The 23,784-nt window shown below is 39.6% G+C and overlaps 1 protein-coding gene across 23 annotated transcripts in view; it reads right to left on the bottom strand.

Moving 5' to 3' along the window:
- Positions 1-23,784, bottom strand: part of MORC1 (MORC family CW-type zinc finger 1) — a 353,564-nt gene that overhangs the window by 154,290 nt on the left and 175,490 nt on the right. For 8 of the 23 annotated variants that reach the window (XM_084991394.1, XM_084991400.1, XM_084991387.1 and 5 more), the window contains 5 exons: positions 19,237-19,392; positions 15,782-15,835; positions 10,069-10,103; positions 3,089-3,157; positions 15-105 (listed from right to left, as the gene is read on the bottom strand). In XM_084991394.1, coding sequence (XP_084847520.1) covers positions 15-105; positions 3,089-3,128 — 131 coding nt within the window. In that variant the 5' untranslated portion in view covers positions 3,129-3,157; positions 10,069-10,103; positions 15,782-15,835; positions 19,237-19,392. Of the gene's footprint in view, positions 1-14; positions 106-3,088; positions 3,158-10,068; positions 10,104-15,781; positions 15,836-16,558; positions 16,794-17,103; positions 17,163-19,100; positions 19,393-23,784 lie in introns of those variants that run through there. The other 15 variants (XM_084991381.1, XM_084991382.1, XM_084991383.1 and 12 more) reach the window with 11 other exon arrangements.

Here is a 23,784-nt window from a genome sequence, read left to right as displayed (position 1 = left end):
TAAAAAAAACTCACCTTTTAAGACCATTGCCATATTGCCCAATAAACTTCAAGGCTGATAACCGTTTCTTGGATGTTCCAAAGTAAATGATATCTGAAGCTTCCTCTAGAATTGACAAGGACATGCAAGTGGTTAGAACTTATGTGTCATTCACAATGGCCAGAGGTCCAGTTGTCAGGATGTCACATATATATTAAGACACAACTATATGTCTTGGGTCAAGCTAGAGACAAGGATGCTTGTCAGGCTCCATCTTCTCTGACCAGGGTCTTAATGGTAATAGATTGAAGGAGGTCAGAGGGATCTGCCATGTGACCCTGGGTAAGCAGAGCCTTAATTTCTTCACCCCTGAAAGGGAATTACTAACACTTATATCACAGAGTTGTTGATGAAGATAAATGAAATGAATTAAATGAGATGATGTGTGAACCTTGAAGACAATACATGCCATTTCATAAATGCTAAGAAAGTTGTTATAAGTATTTGTACCATGAGTAGTTTTCCATGGTTTTGGCCCTTATCCAGCCCCATGTGAGACTTAAAAGGGTAGAATGGCTCTGGTCTGCTACTAACTGGGGAAGAAGGCCTAATTATTTCAGACTTTGAAAATTATTCTCCTGAGCTCTCCTGGGCATTCCGGAGTTACAGAAAAGAATCCTCTGAACTTCAGAATATATATACTTCCAAGAAACAGGAATGCTCCCAGGGAAACAGGAAAAGATAGAAACGGGTCTTCCGACTGGCTACTGAATACATCCTCCAAAACTGTCCTAAGGACCCTGCGTCTGTCTGGGTGCAAACATGCACCCAGTTGAGTGGAACTTGGAATGGGGTGTATAAAGATATTCAGCTTGTCTGAAGCTAACTGATCATTTTACCACATGTTCTTATTATGGGTTGGGTATTAGATGAGGGTATCCATAATGATAATATTATCTACCACTTATTGATTAGTATGTGCCAGGTACTATATCATATACTTCATTTGCACTGAATATATAGAATTTATAACAAGCATACAAGGAAGATTTTATTATTATCTGCACATTACAGATGAGGAGATTTAAGTTTTAGGTATTTATGTTACTTTACCAAGGTCACACTGATCAATGTTAGCCCCAGAACTATAATCCAGGGTTGTAAAAGACTAAATCCAATGGTTTTTATCACACACCACACAGACTCCCATGTATGGTGGCCAGGAACAGAACACTGAATAGGACAGACATGGCCCCTGTCCTCAATAACTTTATGTCATGGGAGGAGAAACAGACTGAAAGAGTTTCGACAAATAAACAAGATCTTTTCTGAGAGTATTAAGGGAAGGAATTAAAACCATCATAACATGACAGAGAATTAGCAGGAATGGAGCCTGCAGATGGAATAATCTGGGAAGGCCTCTTTCATAAGGTGTCATCTGAGATGAGATTCAAATGATTAAAGGCCAGGCCAGCAGTGGCTGGAGTGCTATAAGCAAAGAAGTGAGCAGTACAAGAAAAGGTCAAAGAGGTGGACAGAAGCCAAATAATGCAAGAAATTGGAAGAGTGTGAATGTCACTCTAAAGTAATGGAAAACCACTAAGGGTTTTAAGCAGGGGCATCAATGAGCCATTGAATGAAAACATCCACTCAGGATTGCTAAGTGGAGAATGCACTGTAATGGGGCAAGAATGGAAGTGAAAGAGCTTGGAAATCACCAGAGTCATCTTCTATGGATCAAGATTGATCTAGCTCAGCTTGAACAACAGATAGATTTTATATTTGGTCATCAGAAAAACTCCCCCAACTTATTACTTGAGTTCCACTGTTAATAAAGAATTGCTCTCTCAACACTAGTGGACCATTTTAAAACACAACTGTATATGTCAACTGAAGCGTGAGTTCCTCCTAAAGATTTCAATATTTGTCACTTGTCTGTGTTTTGAGCATTTTGTTTGTGGACCTGTATAAAGGAGTTATTCCTTTTTTTTTAAAGTAATTGCCTTAAACTATATCGCACATATTCTTTGACTATTCAGATCAAGGGTGTCTTTGGAAGAAGAAAATTACTTTTTTTTTTTAAGGGCCACACCTGCAGCATATGGAATTTCCCAGCCTGGGGGTCAACACCAGAGCCACAGCAGTGCCAAATCCCAAGGCACATTTATAAACTTCACAGCAGCTTGTGGCAACAACCAGATCAAGACCAGGGATGGAGCTCACAACCTCATGGATACTAGTCGAGTTCTTAACCTGCTGAGCCACAACAGGAACTCAGAATATAATTACATTTTATTCTCAGCTTCTGTCAGTACAGATGATCACTCTTTTGTCTGGTGTGGAACTGACCAGAACACTTCTGTATTACTTGAACTCCCTCACTGTTCGCTAAATCTGGTGGTCAAAAACCCTGGCTTGTGGGACATACACAAGTGTTACAGAATCTAGGAATAAGCTATCCCAATTAATGCAAATCCCTTATCTGAGGAAAAAACATCTCAATTCCATGGTAAACAGTACTATGCACCTCCTAGGTAGTGCCTTTTGTTTGAAGACAGAAAGATAAATCATGCAGGGCATTGTAGATATTTCCACTATGATGAGAACATTCCATTGAAGGCAACTAAACCTTTGAACATGCAGAGAAAAAAAACACAAACCACAAAAAACAAGGAGAGGTGACCTGTACCTCAAGGTTAAGCAGAAAAATTTTAATAGCCTAATGACACTGGAAACTGCCCGGGTCTCTTGCAAGCAGTATCTGAAGGATGTGCTAAAAACAATCTGAGTCCATCCAATTAATGTTTGTTTTCCCTTTCTTCCCAGATGCTTTTCCTTACAAGAAATCTGTACCTTGTACCTTTCCTTTTCATTTCAAATACTGATTTATAGTCACTTTTTGTCTTGCTTTAGATGGCTACAATGAATTTACTCTGTCAGCTGTAATATTTAAACCTAAAAACTTCAACAATATGTTAAGATGGGTTTATTTTCCCTAATAGCTCCATACCTGTTTTAATATAGATAGCTCAATTTACTTTTATTTATTTTATGGGTTTTCAGACTGTTTGCTCTAACAACCAGTTAGGTATCTAGATAATTAACTTACCAGGACTCATACCACATCCATCATCCAGGAAGCACAACATGAATCCGCCCTGCAGTTTTTCATTATCCACTGCAAGAGAAAACAGCCATTACTAATAAATATTGGGCTTAATTTGCTCATCAGAAAGTCATGCTGCTCACATAATTATTTGTCCTCCTTAAATGCAGCCGCTGAGTGACAGAGGTATGGCACAAGGATGAAGCTCAGAAAGGCATCTTGGCTACAGCTTCACAAGAAGCTGCAGGGGGGAAAACCATCATGCAACAAAAAGGCTTTAAATTAACATAAAACATGTACATATTAATGAATTATGTATACAGCATGACATGCCCTGTGCTGGAATCTGACTGGTTCTTTTAAATGGCAGGGAATTTCTCCCCTGAGGAGGGAATAAAGGTAGATGGTAATGATGTGACCCCAGGATCCCTCTATCAAACTCATCAATCCTTAGGCCCTTCCACCAAAGCAGTAATTCTAAAGTCAATTCAGGTCATTCTTATTAAATTCATCAGGCTCTCTTCCCAGTAGCTAATTCCCCTAAGAGCCATTTGTACATGCTTCTTAGTGGCAGCAAATATTTGCCTCTTGAAAGTGCATTTGATTTTTGAAAACAGTTATTTGAAATCAATTTTGATGATTAAGAGGGATCATCTAGTTACATAATATAATCTCCTGTTTAAAAAATTCTGAAGGTGTAACAAAAACTAATGAGACTAATTTTAACACACACAGAGCACAGTTTGTAATCTGGCTCTCAATATATCCATATATTCAATATTTCGATGTATGAATTCCAGCATACCTCTCCTTTTCTTTTTGTTTGATAAAACTTTATTGAGAAATAGCTTACACAAGAAAAGCTGCACATGCATAAAGTGTCTAACTGGATACATTCTGACACATGTAAATACCTGTGGAGCCATCACCACAATCAGGGTAGTGAACATAATCAGTCCAGGTGTTTCCTTCTTTCCCTTGTAGTCTCTTCCTTCTGCACCTTCCATGGGCTGTTACCCAGACTCCATCCCCAGGCAGCCACTGATTTACTAATCCTATCTTATAGGTTCACTTCTAGCACATTGGTTAAGTCAACTCTGTGTTCAATTATCACCTCTAATCCACATTTTAAAAATTAATGTTTAAGATAATTGGTAAATATCTAAAACTCATATCTAGGAGTTCCCTGGTAGAGCAGTGGGTTAAGGATCTGGTGTTGTCACTGCTGTGGTGAGGAGTCAATCCTTGGCCTTGGAACTTTCAAGGGCACAGCTGAAAAATAATAAAACTAAAAATCATGTCCAAACTTTCTGAGTTCATGATATATGGTCATGTGCCCACTTCTAATCCCCCCCTTCCTCTCTCTAATTCACTTCCTGTCTACAAACCCTTTGGCTCTTTCCTACCATCTCATTTCCCCAGTTCCTCTCTCTACCTGGTCCTCTGGTCTGCCTACTTCGACTTCTGTGTCAGACTATTCCTCTCCCCTCTTTAGGTATTTTTTCTATTCAGCCCTCTCTCTGACCAAGGCTGACACTTCTCTACTGTCCAACTCCTGTTGAGTTCTTTGCACAGTGCAGTAGTTCTCAACCTTAACTGCACATTTGAATCATCAGGAGATTTTTTTTTTTTTTTTTTTTGCCTTTCTAGGGCCACACCCGCAGCACATGGAAGTTCCCAGGCTAGGGGTCCAATCGGAGCTACAGCTGCCAGCACATGCCACAGTCACAACAACGTCAGATCCGAGCCGAGTCTGTGACCTACACCACAGCTCACGGCAACATCAGATCCTTAACCCACTGAGTTAGGCCAGGGATGGAACCTGCAACCTCATGGTTCCTAGTTGGATTCATTTCCGCTGCTCCATGATGGGAACTCCTGGAGATACTCTAAATTAATTAGTCTTAGATGGGATTCAGGAACTAAACCTCCTCCTGATTCTCCTAAGGTTTAACAGAGCTAGGAACCACCTAATCTGAGTCTTAGCCTGGGTAATTAAAACAATTGATTTTGCAGCTCTTGGTATATAGTAGGCATGTAAGGAACTTGCAGGAAGCAAGGCATTTCTTTGGTGAATAGGTGGGAGAAACATAAAATTCCCAAGTGATATATACAGTGCTTAATTTTTCTATAAATTCCAGTGAGGACTGCAGACAATTGCAGCCTCAAAATGTAATAGTACCCTGGAGTTCCCATCGTGGTGCAGCAGAAACAAATCCAACGAGGATCCATGAAGTTACAGGTTTGATCCCTGGCCTCGCTCAGTGGGTTAAGGATTTGGCGTTGCCATGAACTGTGGTGTAGGTTGCAGATGCGGCTCGGATCTGAGGTTGCTGTGACTGTGGCATGTGCTGGCAGCTGTAGCTCCAATAAGACCCCTAGCCTGGGAACCTCCCCATATGCTGCGGGTGCAGCCCTAAAAAAGAAAAAGAAAAAAAAAAAAAAGTAATACTCCCCTGGTACCAACTCTAAGGCATGGCCTTACTTATTTATTTCACTTCAATAAAAACAATGAGTTTCAGGTAGATTTCTATTATCTGTTAAATATGCATGTCCAAAACAAACCACAGCACCTTCTCCCTCCATCAGACTGCCTTCTCCTTCTATGTTTCCTGCTCAACAAATGGCATCACTCTGCTGTCAAGCTTCAGCTGCCCAAGTGAGAACTTCGGAATCAAGCTCTCACTTACTTATCCAATGTACAGACATGTCTTCTCAATTCTACCTCACATTGTCTCTCAGATTTGACCACTTACTCCATCCCCACAACACTGTCCTAGTTCAGGAAACCATCCTCTCTTCTGGATTCCAGCAACAGCTCCCCCACTCCTTGCTCCCACAAATCAGAGTGTACCAACAGTCTGCAGCCAGCTGTGTGTTTCACTACTCTCCTGCTTACAACCCTTGCACTGTCCACAGGATGAAACCCAAGCTAATTAACAAATTTAGCTTGCCTTTCATGACCTGACCTTCCTAACTCTCTTTAACTTTACGTGTGCTGACTTGGCAAAGCTATGGTGGTTGGTTGTTTGGTCAACTTGATGTTGCCATGAAACTATCTGTATTGTAATTAACATTTACCATCAGCTGACTCTAAGTAAAGCAGACACTCTCCATAATGAGGTTCAGTCTCATCCAATCAGCTGGAGGCAAAGACTGAGGTTTCCCAAGGAAGCATCAGTCTTCTACTTCACGACTGTAACACGGAAATTCTGCTTGAGAGTCCAGGTTGCTGGCCTGCCTGAAGAGTCAGAACTCAAAACTGCAACATCAATGCTTACCTGGATTTCCAACCCAACAGTTGTCCTACACATCATGTGAGTCAACTCCTTAAAAAAATCTGCCCCTTTTCCTCTCCCTCCCTCCTTCTCTAGCTATATGTATATCCACAAATAGAATGAGAAAGATTAAGATATATAAAGTTAGATATCTATCTTGGGGGGGGTAGAGATTATCTACCTATCTAATCTATCTCCTATTGGTTCTTTTCCTCTAAAGAATCCTAACACATACCCCAAGCTCATCTCTTGTCATCCCCTCCTCCTGCCCATTCTGCATTCTTCCACTTCCACACAAATAATCCCCCTGGACTAATCTTGAACATCTCAAGCATTTCTGTAACTCCACCAGTGTCCTATGTTCTCTCCAGATTCAAGCAACTATATATACCACTCCTCTGCCCTTTCCATCCTTGATTCTCTAGGGTAAGGCCTATTTTCCCTTTAGGTCTTTAGTTCATTTAAGACTTCTTCTAGGAAGCCTTCCAAATCCTTCCACATTATCAGGTGCTCATAATGAATGTTTTCTTTGTAATTTGTGTTTCTAACTTTTTGTAGTATATTCAAATACCTATTCATGTACCTATTTCTTTTTCAGACTAGTGGTTCTTACCCTTTTTGGAATTCAGTTGCCTCAGAGATATGATGAAAGCTAAGGATCTTCTACCCATAAATGATAAAGATACACATATTTTTCACAGATCCCTTCAGTAGGATTACACTTCCTTAAAAGCAGGTGCTGTGTGTATTCAGCACTTAACCCAGTGCCTGCCACTTGGTAAGCACTAAAAAAATGTAATGAGTATACATCCATGTTTACTAGAACTAATACACACTGACAGATAAAATATCCGTGGCCAAACATTCAGTTTGAATTTTAGCCCGCAAGTTAGCTGAAGAAAATTTAAGGTTAGAAAGTAATTCAGAAGACTCAAGAAATAATTTCAAAACTAATCCAGTGCTTAGATTAATTATGCAGCTCCATGCCAGTTCTATCTATTGCTACATAAGCTCTGGTCAGTTTGTTTATTTTTTATTTTTTAAAGAAAAATCAGTTTGCTAGGTTGAGAGCCATATTGTAGTTTGCCGCAATAAAATGTTTTAGAACATGAACAGGTAATTTAAAATCAAAAACCGTTAAGATCAGCTTTTCACAAAACCCCTATGACCTAAATAAGGAAGTGCCACTTTCAACTCAAATATCAGAGATTCTTTTTTATTTTTTTGCGACAAAGGCAAGTATTAGAGAAAGCAGGGTGAAGTAAATACCACCGTGCCTTGCTGTGTCTGCACAAATCCAGAAGAACATAACGTGTGAATTCTGATCACATTTGTTGTACTTTGTGATTCCAGATAATACTTCTCAACCCTTCTGCTCTTCATCAATAATGTGTGTGTGCTGAATGAAATTCAGCTTGAATCTTTTCTCCCTCCTCCACTGCCAGGACCACTGGCCTCATTCAAATTCTCATGAAATCACTCCATAGCCCCACTTCCCTGCTATCCTTCTTTTCACTTCCGCAGATGGTCTTGGTCTACAGACCATCCTGTATGGTTTTGCAGGAGTGTATTTCTTTAAAGAGAAAAAGAGCACATTTCTAATTTTCCAAATGTCATTGCTCAAAACTCTTCAATGGTCCACTGGCACCACTTAGTATGGTATGCAAAGTGCTCATCCATTTGGATCTCACACTTAGCTCAATTCAACTTGGCCTAGTCATCTATTCACCAATGCTTTTTCTTTCTCCAAATATGTACACAGCTCATTCTCATGCCATTCAGGTCTTTGCTAGTGTATCACTTATTTAGAGAAACTTTCTCTGTTCACACCATGAAAAATAGTATCACCTTCTGATCACTCTCTGTCCTCTTATCTCACTTTTTTTTTTCCTTTTCAGCACTTATCATGGCCTGGTATATTATTTATTTGCTCATTTTTTTTTATTGTCTACCTCTCATTAGACTGCATGTTCTATGAGAGCACAGACTTCATCAAACACTTTGCTCACTGATCTATCCCCAGCACCTAGAATTGTTTGACTCATTCATAATAGATACTCAATAAATTGTTATTGAATAAATGAATGAATCTCTGAACTAGTCTGTCTTTACTATTTTTCTCACAATTCCTCTGACAGGAATATTCTTTTCTTCTTATACTAGTTGACAAAAATCACATCCATGTTTCAAGCTCTAGCTCTTTATAGAAGGCATTCTTTCTCTGTGTTCCCATCATGATTTGAGTCTCTGCCCATCAAGAAATGCTTACTCTGGTTTACTCTCCTGTAACCAGATATGTATGGGAACACCACTGTTTCTCCACTACTGGCATTTCCTTCTACATGGAATAGAGTTCAGTTAGCAGTAGTAACGGGGCCATTCTCTGTCCCTTGATCAGTTTTCCCCTGAAGCAGTGAGCTCACTCAGGTGATTTGGGGAAGACTAACCTAAAAGGTTCAGTTAAAACCTCTCCTGTTCCCTGGAGAGCGTGCTGCCTGCAGAGAGCACAACCCACCAGGTGGGCGAGACAGCATGACCTCTCTGGCACTGAGCTCCACACTCCCAACTGGCATTTATCAGCAACAAAGACTGACTCTCTTATTTTATTTCTCAAACTTTTCAAACCTGAGGAGTAGAAAGGGAAGAAGAGTGTCATTTCTTTTCTTATGTTTCCTCAGATCTCTCAAGATGCCCATGTCTCTCTTCCTCATGAACCAGAAGCACCCCCTTAGCACCAAATCTTAAACACTTGGAAAACTGAGTTGAACTGAGTTGCTTTTTAAATATTGATAGGGATTTGTATCATGGACCACATTCTCCCACTTGTGATCAACAGCCAATATTTACAAGAGAACAGATAGAATCTGGGCTTGGAATCAGTTTTAACACCACAGGCATTTCTCTAAGGTGGTGTTAAGCAAGAACTGGATAACAAAATCTAACTTCTTCTTCACCACATTCTTTTTTTTTTTAATGGCTGCATCTGAGGCATATGGAAGTTCCCAGGCTAGGGGTCGAATGGGAACTGCAGCTGCTGGCCTATGCCACCGTCACAGCAACACCAGATCCCAGTTGCATATGCAACCTACATCACAGCCTGCAGCAACACCAGATCCCTAACCCACTGAGCAAGGCCAGGGATCAAACCCATATCCTCATGGATACTAGTTGGGTTCCTAACCTGCTGAGCCACAACAAGAACTCCTTCTTCACCATATTCTAATGAAACGAACTAATAAGCACAATAAATGGTGACTGAACATGAAGTCAGTAAAGAAAACATACTTGGTTTGAATTTCGTATGCTTCAAACATTCACACTACACATTCACTTATGTATTTTAAAACTGCGGTAAGTTGGAAATGATGTATACTTGATTACGAATAACCATTAAGTTAATATGCATTTTAAAATAAAACTGTTTTCTCGTGGCAGACAAATTGACTGCTCCAAATCACTCTGATGCTTTCACAAAATGCTGGAAGATCTAATTTTGTAAATAAGTCCTCTAACAAGTGAACAATTTCACGTAAGGAGTGTACTGTTCTCAACCTGGCTCCCCACAGGGTCATTGTATTCACAAAGCACTTAGGTTACATTAAAAATCTATAGAATATGGTTTGATTTTCATGAAATAAAATAAAAGCAAAATAACTACAGGCTTTTTATTAGGACAAAAAAGAAGAAGAAAGCAAATCTGCTCACCTGAAAATACATCAAGTCTTGTAGCCCCTGCATCTCTGGAAACAATATAAAAATATTACTGCTTCAGTATGAAATTATGCTTTTAAAAATTATATTAATCTGAATTGCTCAGGTGACATATGTCTATTGTCAGATAGCAAACAATAGAGAAATCCACTTAAGTTGCTTCAAAGACAGTTACTAAGATGTTTCACCCTGCATTTGTAGACTAAGACATGATCGCCCATAATTTGAGAATGTTACAAAGCCTGAAACTCAGAAATTTAAAAGAAGAGATGAAATTTACAGGTAGTTACACAAAAAGCTTGAGAAAATGAATATGAATATCAAAAACAATGACTGGAGAATAATCCAGAAGTCACAGGAAGATTTTCATGATATTTTAGTGCTAAAAGAAAAATAAAAATTACTAAGGTAATATTTTTACCATACGATCACATTTTTAAAGAACATATATGATATACATGTGCATATCTGTAACGAGTGCAATCAATACAGTGGAAGAAAGACATCCTCTTCAATAAATGGTGCTGGGAAAATTGGAAAGCTACATGTAAAAAAAATGAAAGGAGAACACTATCCTACTCCATATACAAAAATAAACTCAAAATGGATTAAAGACCTAAATATAAGGCCAGACACTATAAAACTCCTAAAGGAAAACAGAGGCAGAATGCTCTTTGGCATAAATCACAGCAACATCTTATTGATCCACCTCCTATAATAACAACAATAAAAATACAAACCAATGGGACCTAATCAAACTGACAAGCTTTTGCATAGCAACGGAAACCATTAAAAAAATGAAAAGACAACACACAGAATGGGAGAAAATCTTTGCCAATGATGCAACAGGGGCCTAATTTCCAAAATACGCAAACAACTCATGCAACTTGACAACAACAACAATAAAAAAACCCAATTGAAAAATGGACAGAAGGCCTAAATTGACATTCCTCCAAAGAAGACATACGGATGGCCAACAGGCAAATAAAAATTGCTCAATATCACTAATTATTAGAGAAATGCAAATCAAAACTACACTGAGGTACCACCTCACACCAGTCAGAGTGGCCATCATTAACAAGACAACAAATAGCAAATGCTGGAGAGGGTATGGAGAAAAAGGTACCCTCCTCCACTGTCAATGGGAATGTAAATTGGTACAACCACTATGGAAGACAGTATGAAGGTACCTCAGGAAACTAAATATAGAGCTACCACATGATCTAGCAATTCCACTGCTGGGCATATATCCAGACAAAACTTTCATTGAAAAAGAAACATACACCCCCCACATTCATAGCTGCACTATTCACAATAGCCAAGATATGGAAACAACATAAATGTCTACTGAGAGATGAAAGGGTTAAGAAGATATGGTACATATATACAATGGAATATTATTCAGCCATAAAAAAGGCAAACTAATTCCATTTGTAGCAACATGGATGGATCTAGAGACTCTCACACTAAGTGAAGTTAAGTCAGAAAGAAAAAGACAAATACCATATAATATCACTTATTTGTGGAATCTAAAACACGGAACAAACAAGTTCCATCTAAAAGTAACAAACAAGCAAACAAAAAAATAGATCAGAAATAGATGATGGCCGAGAAGAGCAGACTTGGGGTTCCAGGGGGCGGAGGGGAGGGAGTGGGATGGATGGGCATTTTGGGGGTTTGGGGGATGCAAACTGTTTTATTTGGAATCAATGGGCAATGGGATCCTACTGTACAGCACAGGGAAATGTATGTAACTGGGTCACTTTGCTGTACAACAGAATTTGACAAAATATTGTAAATCAACTATACTTCAATAGTAATAGAATTATAAAAAATCAAAAACAAACAACAAAAAAAGGAATGCAATCAAAGGTTAAAGTGCTTTTTCTGTAGGTCAGAAGTTGACAAACTGTGATAAACTATGGGCCAAATCTTGCCCACCAGTGTTTTTGTAAATAAAATTTTATTGGAACACAATCATGACCATTCATTTACATATTCATTATATTTTCTATAGTCTGCCTTTCACTCTAAAGTGGTAGAGTTGAGCAGTTTCAACAGAAAACACATGGCCTGCAAAGGAGACAATATTTTATTTTATTTGTTTATAAGGGAAATTCCCAGGTCAGGGGTCAAATCAGAGCTGCAGCTGCCAACCTATGCCACAGGCACAGCAATTCGGAATCCTTAACCCATTGAGCACGGCCAGGGATTGAAGCTGAATCCCTATGGATACTAGTTGGATTCCTTACCACTGAGCCACAACAGGAACTCCAGAGAAAATATTTTAATATCTGACCTGAAGTATGCTGGATACCCCCCTCCACATAATGAAGTCACAGGTGCCTTTTCTTTTTTTTTTTCTTAGTTTTCTACAATTCACAGATATTATTTGCGTATTTTCTTAAACTAGTTTTTAAAAGTGAAAACTTGAAAGGAAAGGAGAAAGAGTCAGAAGATCCTGGTTTCCATATAAAGCCTATGAGAGAGAGGAGGAAGACAATGAGGAATGAGGTCTTAGCTGATGAAGTGGGTATATTCAGAGAAGAAGTCTAAGAGGAAGCTCAGAATAATAACAACCAGTGGGGCTCTAATGGGGAAATCTGAGTGTCTCCCCAAGTTTCTATCAGTCTCGACCTAAAACTACCCAAGATAAATCGGAGTTAAGTACACTGTACTTGTTCTACAAGTCTAGTTTCAACATTGGCCCCTTAGCTCCTTGCTCTAGCCAATGGCTGCTTCTAATTGCCTCCCATATAGAAATTCTGGAATCAACACTGCCTTTCTTGAGCATTTTCTATGTAACAAGGAAACACTGAATAAAGCATACTTAATCCTTCCCTTCTATTCCCTACCACAATCCTGTGACACACAGGTATAATGATCTCCATTATATAACTATACATCATACAAAGTACCATGTATACAATTGCTGCTCAATAAATGCTACTGTACTGAAAATTTTTTCATGGAAACAGTTTCTTCATAGAGAAATTCCATGGGATAAGGCAAAGAACAGTCACTAATCTTTACAGCATATTGGTACATTTCCTAAAAAGCTTTGTACATGAGCCAGGTACTATCTTTTTGAACACCTGTTGTATTATTAGGAAGAGTTCCCCAACTGTTTCTTCCTATTCTGCCACATTTTTTCCTCCTCTCTCTATAACATTTTTAAACAAATTCGTTTTAATTTTGACAACTACAGGAAATCATCAAAATCGTGAATACAATGATTATAAAATAACATCTTAGAGTAGCAGAGGAACTTCATGAAGACCTCTGCAAAACCAATTGGGCATCTTAAGTCTGTTAAACAGCTTCATTTGTTGTCAATTACTAGCTTCTAAGCAGTGATGACAAATTCCAGCATTTCCTGAAGAGAGAAGATCTGGGAAGTTCAGGCTGGCCATAGGGAACATTGGGAATGATAAAACACAGGCTGGGCCCAGGACAGCACCTATTACACACCTGATCCCATTGAGGAATGTGGCTTCAAGGCTGCTATTTCTAATCATGAAACAAAACAAAACAACAAAAGCATGGGATCCTGATTCCTTTAAGTAGCATCTCATTGTTCTCACACTTTACAAACAATTCCTTATTTTCTTCTTATTCCTTACAAATATTGTGCAAATTTTCACTATAAGTCAAACAAACATGAGACCAGCTGGACCTGGTCCAGGGGTTGCCAGACCAGTTTACAAATGCTACTCTAAGAACTGCTTTATTAATCACATTTCTCTCACTCCCCTGACTCTGAAATTGGTCTTTCTTTGCCAATCAATCACCCTCTACTTCATAAACTGTTACCATTGTTCTATTTCTTCTACATTCTGATTTTACTTGCCCTCTTTTGTTGAATAAATGAGTGAAACACCTTCATGGGAGAAAAAAACAGTTGGTAAAATAGACAAATGTGTTCTTTCAAAGCAACAGATGTCAAGGTGCTGAAAACAGACATTTAGGAGGACTAGTGGACACAGGAGGAGACTTGCTTCATAGCTTTGAACAGAATCAAACAGTGGAAACCCTGAACTTCTGCAGAGACTAACCATGAACACTCATACACACAGCCTCATCCCTGTTAGCTCTGAGTTCACAGCTCTTCTCTGACCACCCAACTTTATTTTTTTCTCCTCTTCCCTCACTTTTTATGATGACACTGAGTTCACTGGTTCTACATAGTTTCACATAAGGAGAAGCTAGTGATTCTTAGTGGCGATGAGCATTGCTGTGCAGGAAGTTCTTGATGCAATGACTACACCCTGTGGTCACACTAGTCACCTTTCTTCTAAGACCAAAAATGAGGGGGAAATGCCAAACACTGAAATATCAATGGCAAGGATATTTAGATACCTCCACTGACACTCCTTATCTAACAACCACATACTACTCTCTGGGTGGACTTTGCTTTCTGCAGAAAAGGTGAGTAAAACCTTCTGTTATAGTGAAATACAAACACAAACAATCAAATGTCATATTCAGTGAGTTGAAAAACTGACTTCTTTGCAAACTCCCACAAATATAATATTGATCAGGCCTTAAATTGTTAAAGTGTTTTCCTTAAACATCAGTATTTTTGTCAGAGACGCTCAAATGGGGTAAGGGAGTTCTGTAGCCAGACAGCCTGAATTCAAATTCTAGTTCTGCCAAATACTAACTATATGTCTTTGAACAGGTCATCTAGCCTCTTCTGTGCATCAATCTCCATGTCTATAGAAGTGAAACAATGATTCTCAGCTCAAAATGTTGTTGTAGGGGTTCCCGTTGTGGCGCAGTGGTTAATGAATCCGACTAGGAACCATGAGGTTGCTGGTTCGATCCCTGCCCTTGCCGTGAGCTGCGGTGTAGGTCGAAGACGCGGCTCGGATCCCGCGTTGCTGTGGCTCTGGCACAGGCTGGCAGCTACAGCTCCGATTAGACCCCTAGCCTGGGAACCTCCATATGCCATGGGAGTGGCCCAAGAAATGGCAAAAAGACAAAAAAAAAAAAAAAAAGTTGCTGAAAAGAAGAATGAGTTAATGCTGTGTATGAAGAGCTTAAAACAAAGTCTGACATGCAGTAGGAAGTCAACAACAGTTAGCTCTTAACTATGCAAATCCCACCCCCCATTTTTTGGCTTTTTAGGGCTGCAGCCATGGCATATAGAGGTTCCCAGGCTAAGGGTCGAATTGGAGCTGCAGCTGCCAGCCTACACCACAGCCACAGTAATGCGGGATCTGGGCTGCACCTGTTCCGCAGCTCACGGCAACACCAGATCCTTAAACCACTGAGTGGGGGCTAGGAACTGAACCCAAGTCCTCATGGATACTAGTTGGGTTTGTTACCACTGAACCACAAAGGGAACTCCTAGGCAAATCACTTTGATGCAGACTTCAATAAATGCCCAAACCCAAATCTAAATTCTGAATATGTACTGATACATAACTCAAAAAAATACAGATGAAAATTTGTTATTACATGGTTATTAACAGAAAAACAGATGTCCAATTTACCTTCAAATACAAATGAATAAAGATGAAAAATTCCTCCTCTCACCCATTCTTTTTCCTATAACACATTGATTTTATAGGAAATCAAGTCACAAGGCACTCCAGGTGAGGAAAATGACATCGTCTTTTCCTCTCAACATATAACTAGACTTGATTAATGTCACAAAGTCCCTTTTTCCCTTTGAATAACTCTGTTCACAGATGAGCCTTACCTTGCATTGTCCAGCAATTCAGCCAGTGCTCCAAAAAGGAAACTGTGTGTGGTGCTGATGAAGAAACAGAGGGAGAACAAAAGTTAAACCAACTCCGTAATCAATGTAAAAGGTTCAAGACACATGCAGAGTTCTAGACAGATAATCAATTAAGGAGTTATTCTAGAAACAACTTTCTCAGCACGGTCAAGATTCTGAAGTACATGTGCTCCATCATAAAGTCAGGGCTGAGAACACGATTGCCAAAATATGCCGTCTACTCCCAATAAAACAAAGACTTCAAGGACTTTATTGTACTTAGAGCAAATTTTGACATTTTAAAATTGCTTAATAAGCATTTATTCAAGTTTTATAGGAGAATGTTTCATTAAAATTGTATTATTTAAGGCCAAATTATTTCTGAAAAAACTTCATCAGAAACCTAGCTCTCGAAGTTCCCGTCGTGGCGCAGTGGTTAACGAATCCGACTAGGAACCATGAGGTTGCGGGTTCGGTCCCTCCCCTTGCTCAGTGGGTTAATGATCCGGCGTTGCCGTGAGCAGTGGTGTAGGTTGCAGACGTGGCTCGGATCCCGCATTGCTGTGGCTCTGGCCTGGGCCAGTGGCTACAGCTCCGATTGGACCCCTAGCCTGGGAACCCCCATATACCGAGGGAGCAGCCCAAGAAATAGCAAAAAGACAAAAAAAAAGAAAAGAAAGAAAAGAAACCTGGCTCTCTAAAAGACCTTAAGACACCATCTGCAGACATAGGCACTAGGTCTGCACCAATAATCTATACCTTTCTGTGGAATCTTTCCACCTCAGAAAGGTCTGTTCCTCAAAGAACCTCACAGATTATCATCGGTGATCTTCCCCTGTACCTCTCCTGCCAGGTCCTGGAGAGCAGAACACACTAAAGAGCTGTCTTTATTTACACTTTGAAGGTTGAATGTTCCACTGTCGGTGACACCAAGCAGCCTTCAGGGGCCCATACTTGCTTGTCATTTCCTGATGTGGGTATTTCAATCAGCAACCTTATCACAGCATTGAAAGAAAATTAGGTACATAATTTTCTTTTTATATTTAGTAAACATGTAGCAGAAGCAAGACAGACTCATTTATCAAAAAAGAGTTGTTTATTTGTACAGGAGGAAGGATCACTGACTTCCTTATACCTCAGCGACTCCAAATACCTCAGGCTAAAGGACAATATGTTAGCCAAAAAATGTATTTAAAAATATATATACATATATCTTTTTTTGGAATTTTAAACTATAAACACATGCTAATGAGGGGTCTCTTGAGTCAAGGCAGCTTTCGAATTTGTAATTAAAATAAACCTACTAAATACAGTTGTTGCAGAAAGGTGTCCTTCACGCAAAAGAAAGTTAGTACTTAAAAATCTAAAATAGAGCAAAAAAAAAGTGTCAATGATGTGCTTTACAAAAGCAGCACTTCAAACCACAAGCCTTTCTAAACAATCCCTCAGAAAGGTCATTGCAATCATTCTGATCAAAAGAAGCCATGTAAATTTCTGTACTATTTCACTGGAGATTTTTACTGACTGTCTGGCATGTGCCAATGTGGAAAGCTGTGGTATTTATCCTTTGGGGGTTCAGGTCAGTGAGGGATAGTTAGAAGAAATGAACTGAACCCTGAAGAATGAGGAGCATTCTGTCCCTCGCAGAGCCAGAGGGGAAACTCTCCAGCAAGCACAGGAGATGCAAAGATCTTGAAGCAGAAAAGAGCCAAGGAACTTTCCAGTTCACTTTGGCTACCATAAAATAGGGAGATCACATTGAGATGTGGGATGACCTGGTCCCGAAGTGCTTCCTGCTTCATGGTTAGGAGTTCATACTTGGTCTACATGCAACTGGAAACCACTGCCATGTTTTAAGAATGACGTATCTGGTTTAAGTTTTTAAAAGCTCACTCTGGCAGCTTTCAGTAAAATAGATTATAGGGGAGGAAGAATGGGAAGCAGAAAATCCAGTCTAGTGGCTATGTGGAGTCCAAAAGGGAGATAGCAGTAGAGATGGAGAGAAATGGATGAATTTCAGTCACTGAAATACAATAAAGAGAACTTGATGGATTGGATGGGGGTGAAGCAAAGGAAGAATAAAAAAATCATTCCTGTTTTTACTGAGGCAGGTCTCAAAAAAAAATCTTATCTGGAAGAGCTGAGATGATGCCAATTTGTATCTGATTTTGTTGCAGCTGCTTCATGCTGCTGTCATTTTTCTTATTAAGTTACCAGACCACCAACTGATAATAGGGTGGTTTGGGGGAGGTAGTATGGGGGAGCAGACTAGGGAGCAATAGCTCCAGAAACCATATAAAACTGAGGCTGAGGAAATTTTCTAAGAAAAATTTACAGTCCTTCCACCACTCAGCTTATAATTTTTCTTCAACTCACTCAAAATTGTTATTTTTTCATTTATCTTCCACCTCAATTAACTTTTAACTATCTGTACCATCCGTTTCAGCTTGAAATCATTCTCCGTGATAACAAGATAAAAACTAAGTACCAGCAGAATATTGCCTGTTTGTTTTATTCTGTAAGAATAATACCACACTTTTCCCAAGCAGCAAGGCCAGGTTCCTTCACACCTCCATTTCTGTGGTTTCAAATCTGCTGCTTTCTATCAAGCAGTACTTTTAGTAAATCCAAATTACTAAAAGGTTCCAAAAAAATCAGCATACCAGTGTGAATTACATAGCACTCACTAATATACTTTGCTGTGTTGGAAATGACAGACGAACTAGAACACCTCTGTCATCTACCTTTGTAATCTGAATATTTGAAGGAGTAGACGAAACGGATCCTGCCCTGACAGAGGGGAAACACTGCCCTCGTAAAACTAAAATGTGAGATTACTACCTCATAGAGGTTACATTTTCAGAAAGACTCACCATGCAACAGAAACTGGAATCAATAAATACAAATTACTCTCTGGAGGGCAATTTTAATCTTGAAAATGTCAATGTGTTGGGTAAAGAAATCACTAGAAATAGGTAAGGTTGGTGGAACGAGGCTTCTGCTGACCTACAATTAAACAGTTTGTTAAATGATAAGTAAGGGGCCTTCCTACTATTTTGGTGTTCACTGAAGTGCATCAAAAGGGTTTGGTCTGGTCCAGAATATATATCTTTATCACTTTTTCATGGCTTTTTAAAAGTAAAGCATATACATTTAAAATAAATAAATATATAACTTCATAAAGCAATGATACCAAGTTCCTTTTTTTTTTTTTTTTTAAGGGCTATTTCGCTAGAAGATGAACAAAAGTCTTCTCCATTGTGTGGAAAGCCTCCCCGTCTGGCTACACCAGGGCACTTACGAGTTTGCGTGGATGAAATCCAGATGCAGCTGGGCCCGCCGCAGAGCAGCATACTTGTCGCCCATGGCCTGGAACGAGGGGCAACCCACGTGGCCCTGAGAGACAGAGACGCAAGAACCAAAAGCTATTCGCCTACCTCCACGCCCACGTTCACGTTCACGTCCACGCCCACGCTCACGTGAGGGCACCTGGCTTGCTGCGCACGCACTCCTCCTGGCGGCCAGAGCACGAAGCTCTGCCTTGTGAGCCAGGGTGTCAGGCGAGTTAAGTCTGCTGCTGGTCTTGGAACCACCTGATAGGAACAGAGCATCTGTCATGAGGCTCCTCTTCCTGAGCTGAGGTTTAGGTAACCTTCCTATACAGTTATTTCTATCATTCCCTGGCTGGAAAATGGAGCCCAAGGCTAGCGCTAGCATTTCATCAGAAATGATCACACGCATACACACACATACACAAAATAAGAAGAGTCTAGATCGCAAGGTCAGAAAGGGAGGAGGGGATGGTCAGGAAGGAAAAGGGGTAGTTACCCTTCCGCAGTTGTTACTCAGCCCAAGTAAAGGCGCTTTGTGTTTTTACCCTAGCACTCACCTTCCCGAGCCCCTTGGGCTGATAATGTTTTGTTTTTGTTTTTGTTTTCTGGTTGAAGGAAAAGAAGAAAAGATCATCCAGAGAGAGAAAAGAAGAACTAAAGACAATCAAAAGAGAATTTGGACTTTGCTGTATGTGGAGACATGTGTTCCTTGAAAACCTTTTCCACCTGTCAGCTGACATTCAACTATTTGATGTGTTGATGGGGCTCAAAGAACAGACATTCTATATGATTCCAAAAGACAGAACTGAGAAAGTGGAAGGGGGAAAGAGAGGCTTGAGGAGAAATATAAGGAAGGGCTCAGTATGCCAGTTGTCCAAAGGGAGGTACAAAGCACCGAGTCACCAAAACTCAAACTGAAATGGAATTTGTCAAGGATGTGTTTTGGAAAGCTCCTGGTTGGGATGAGACATTAGTAGACGTCATTGATCTCTAGAGTGTTCAGACTCATTCATTATAGGGCAATATGACTTGCAAATAAGGTAGCTCAATAGGACTCAGTAGATGTTCTATAGGAGAGTTTTAAAATCAGAAATAAGCATCTAAAGAATAAAAAAGTTGAAATACATGTGTTTGTGATTTCCAGGCATTACAAAGCAATGATGCTTACAAAAAAAGAAAAAAAAAAGGTGAGTTTGGGGTGCTCATTCAACTTCTAAAGAAGAAAGTTTATCAGCTACTACTATATACAACTCAATAAAGGAAGAAAGGATTTGAATGGCAACCCAAAGGCATAGGACATTTCTAATTTGAAAACTGGAAGTAAATGTAAACATTTCAAGTAATTTTCCTGATTGCATTTTTGTTTTAACAGTGGCTGATATGATGGTATTTTGATAGCAAAAGTCTCTTTACTATAAGCAACGTGAGCTATCTTTCCAATTTTTCCTTTCATAGAAAACTCAATGAAAATATGATATTTTATTTCCCTTTTATGGGTAAGAAAATCTTGATGAGCCTCTTCTGGATTTATTTTACTACCCCAATTTCCAGCTGCTATCTCAAAGCAATTTACTATTGGGACGGCACAGGAGCCACTAACTTGTAATTAGTAAAAGCTGTAATACCTAATTTCTACCAGAGGGAAGGATGTGACTATCACCGAAGCACTCCTAATAATCTGAGGAGAGCCCTCCCACAGTAAGTGGGCAATCCCAAAGCACTAGCTAGTACTGGTTGGCTTGGATGACAGACATACAGAGGGAACTCCTACATGGTGCTAAAAAAGAGCCCTGAGATCATTGTACACAATCCACCAAAAGCCTTTTCCCTATTTCAGCTCTGCTGAGCCACTCTGCTGTCATAAAGGCAATTCTTGTTCCTCTGTAAGGTATACTTTTGGGATGTGCTGTTCTAGACCCCCTTTCTCAGCCCTGCCTCAAAATTCATTTTAACATTATTTCATGATAAAAAAAAAAATTCTGGGCAAATAGCAGGGAGGGGAAATTTAAAATGAGAACACCATCTGCCTATCTTACGGATGATCCTAATGTTAAGGACAGTCAATTTGGGATAAGAGACTCCAGTGATTCCTAACTAAACGTTTCAGCTTTGCAACATTCATGTACCAGTTACAAACGATGGCTCAAATCTTTCAAACTCTACTTTCTCCCTTTCACCTAAATAACTTTGTACGGACCAACTTTTCATTGCTCTTCACAAGCATGTTTAAATGTAAGACAAAGTTTATACACATAAAAAAATGTGTGCTTGTACCTAGAAGCCATGCATAATGGCATGCCATTTCCTAAGAACTAAAGAAGTGAGAATCTCTCTTGCTCATTTTCTTGCTTTTGTGTGAACCTGGTCAGTGTGTTTTCATTTCTTCCAATCTTCTCATGTTAGACAATGATGGGGTTTTCATTACAGAAATTCTGTCATCCATATAACTGACCCTCTATATTCCAGGTAAATAGCACTTTGATAAGCACTCCTAGAGATCGTAGAAAATATGAGGCCCAATGCTCGCCCAAAGAATAATGATGGTATTCAATTAAATGAGTTAGGAAATGGAGTTCCCGTCATGGTGCAGTGGTTAATGAATCTGACTAGGAACCATGAGGTTGCAGGTTCAATCCCTGGCCTTGCTCAGTGGGTTAAGGATCTGGCGTTGCCCTGAGCTGTGGTGTAGGTCGCAGACATGGCTCAGATACCACATTGCTGTGGCTCTGGCGTAGTCCGGCAGCTACAGTTCCGATTCGACCCCTAGCCTGGGAACCTCCGTATGCTGAGGGAGTGGCCCTAGAAAAGACCAAAGAAAAAAAAAAAAAAAAAAAAAAAAAAAAAGAGAGAGAGAGAGTTAGGAAACATGATATTCACTCTGGGTTGGCTAATCCACTAGTCATTTTCTCACCCTTCTCTTTCTACCATCAGAAGCTGAAAACTTGCTTTTCTGGACTCCCCTATAGCAATGGGTGGCCATCTGATTTCATCCTTATAAATAAGATAAAAGCAGAAGTGTACTCTGTGGTTTCTAAAGACTGCTATTTAAAATTGGGCACAGGTAGGGTGTTCCATCTCCCTTTTCTTTTGTTTCTGCCTTAAATATGATCTCAATACCTGGATTTTGGGGTATCATTTGCATCCATAAGGGAAAGTTCAAGAGAACTGCATGAAGCAATCCCAAACATTCTTAAATTACTAAATGAAAGCCAAAATTCACTCATCTCTAGATTTTTCATTTTTCATTATAGAGCAAAACTTAATCTTTATTAGTTTCCATGATTACAACAATTATCAGTTTAAGTAATTATAATTATTGGTTTATTAGTTTAAGTAATTATTATTGTGTTTTCTTTTAGTCATAACCAAATCCATTCCTAATCAATAGAAAGTGAGACAAAGCATATTGCTAGGAAGCAAAGAAGCATGATTTCCATCATTTGGTATTCGCATAAGATTATTTATTATGAACTACAATTTATAAGTCTTTTCTCACCAGAAATTAAAAATGTGAATTTAGAGGAAGACACTTGCAGCAGCCATCAGAACAAAGAGATAGAGTAAGGGGCAAGGTGTGCATGTGTGTACAGAATATCATAACAAGAATTATTAGACTGAAGCACAGGAAGAGACAATGTTGCCTGGATAAGGCAGAAGCGGATTAAAAAGGAATTGGAGTGTCAGGGTGAAATTTATGTTTAGTGTGATATATCATTTGGAGCCATTATTGGCTCATGAAGCAAATTGGTTATTTATTTGGTGACAGCAAGCTCCATGGTAGGTTCTAAGAATATAAAAATAAAAATGTCTTGTTTCTGCCTTCAGGGGGTGACAGTTTTACAGAGGCAGAGTGTATCACTTTTCAGTGTAGGAAACAGAAGTCGTTCCAGGTACGTCGGACACAAAGGGACATAATGCAGGGAAATAGAGATTTGCAAAACCCATGGAACAGATGGAAGGACTAAAATTGGAGGCCACCACCAGACATTTGAATTCAGCCTCACACCAGGAAGCTCCATAATAGAGGGCAGCTGTCTTCCGATGCCACTGATACAACTGCCTCCAGTTACCCATGAAGATGGTTTCCACATACAGGAATACTGAGGTTGGCCATTGCCTCCACGTGCTCATACCCCTTGTCCTGCATAGTAGCAGCAAAACAAAAAAGTATTTTTCACATCTAGAATCTAAGTATAGTTTCAAGGTTTTTAATCTCTCTACCTGGAGAGATTGGAGACAAGATGCACGGAGACTAAGGGAGATGAAATACAGTTTCCACCACACTGATGGATTTTTAAAGCCTCAATTAGTGCATTAAGGTGTAACAGATCCTCTGAGAGAAATCTGGGCTCCAAGGAGGGAGGTGGGTTAGGAAAGATTTCCAAAAAGTGATGGCACTTGAACAGTGCCTGGAGAGATTTGCTAGGTGAATAGAATCAGGATTGGCATTCCAGGTGGAATGCTCACTCAGTTGAAAAGAGGAAAAGTATGAAACTACACAGACATTCAATAAGTAGCTCATTGTGTCTGGAGTGTGGGTCACAAAGTGCTGCAGGAGAGGAGGAGGTGCAAGCCTCAAGAAGACTGGGAGGGAAGTGGGGGTCAGATCACAGTGGACCCTGAAGGCTGTACTGAAGAATTTGGAATGGATCC

This window comes from Sus scrofa, chromosome 13 (assembly GCF_054392235.1).
Source record: "Sus scrofa isolate SSC_HxYL_T2T_F1_AM1 chromosome 13, Sscrofa_HxYL_maternal_Yorkshire_Landrace_v2.0, whole genome shotgun sequence".
Taxonomy (NCBI): Eukaryota; Metazoa; Chordata; class Mammalia; order Artiodactyla; family Suidae; genus Sus; species Sus scrofa.
Note: the sequence above shows the minus strand (reverse complement) of the source record. Positions and strands in the feature narration are given on the sequence as shown.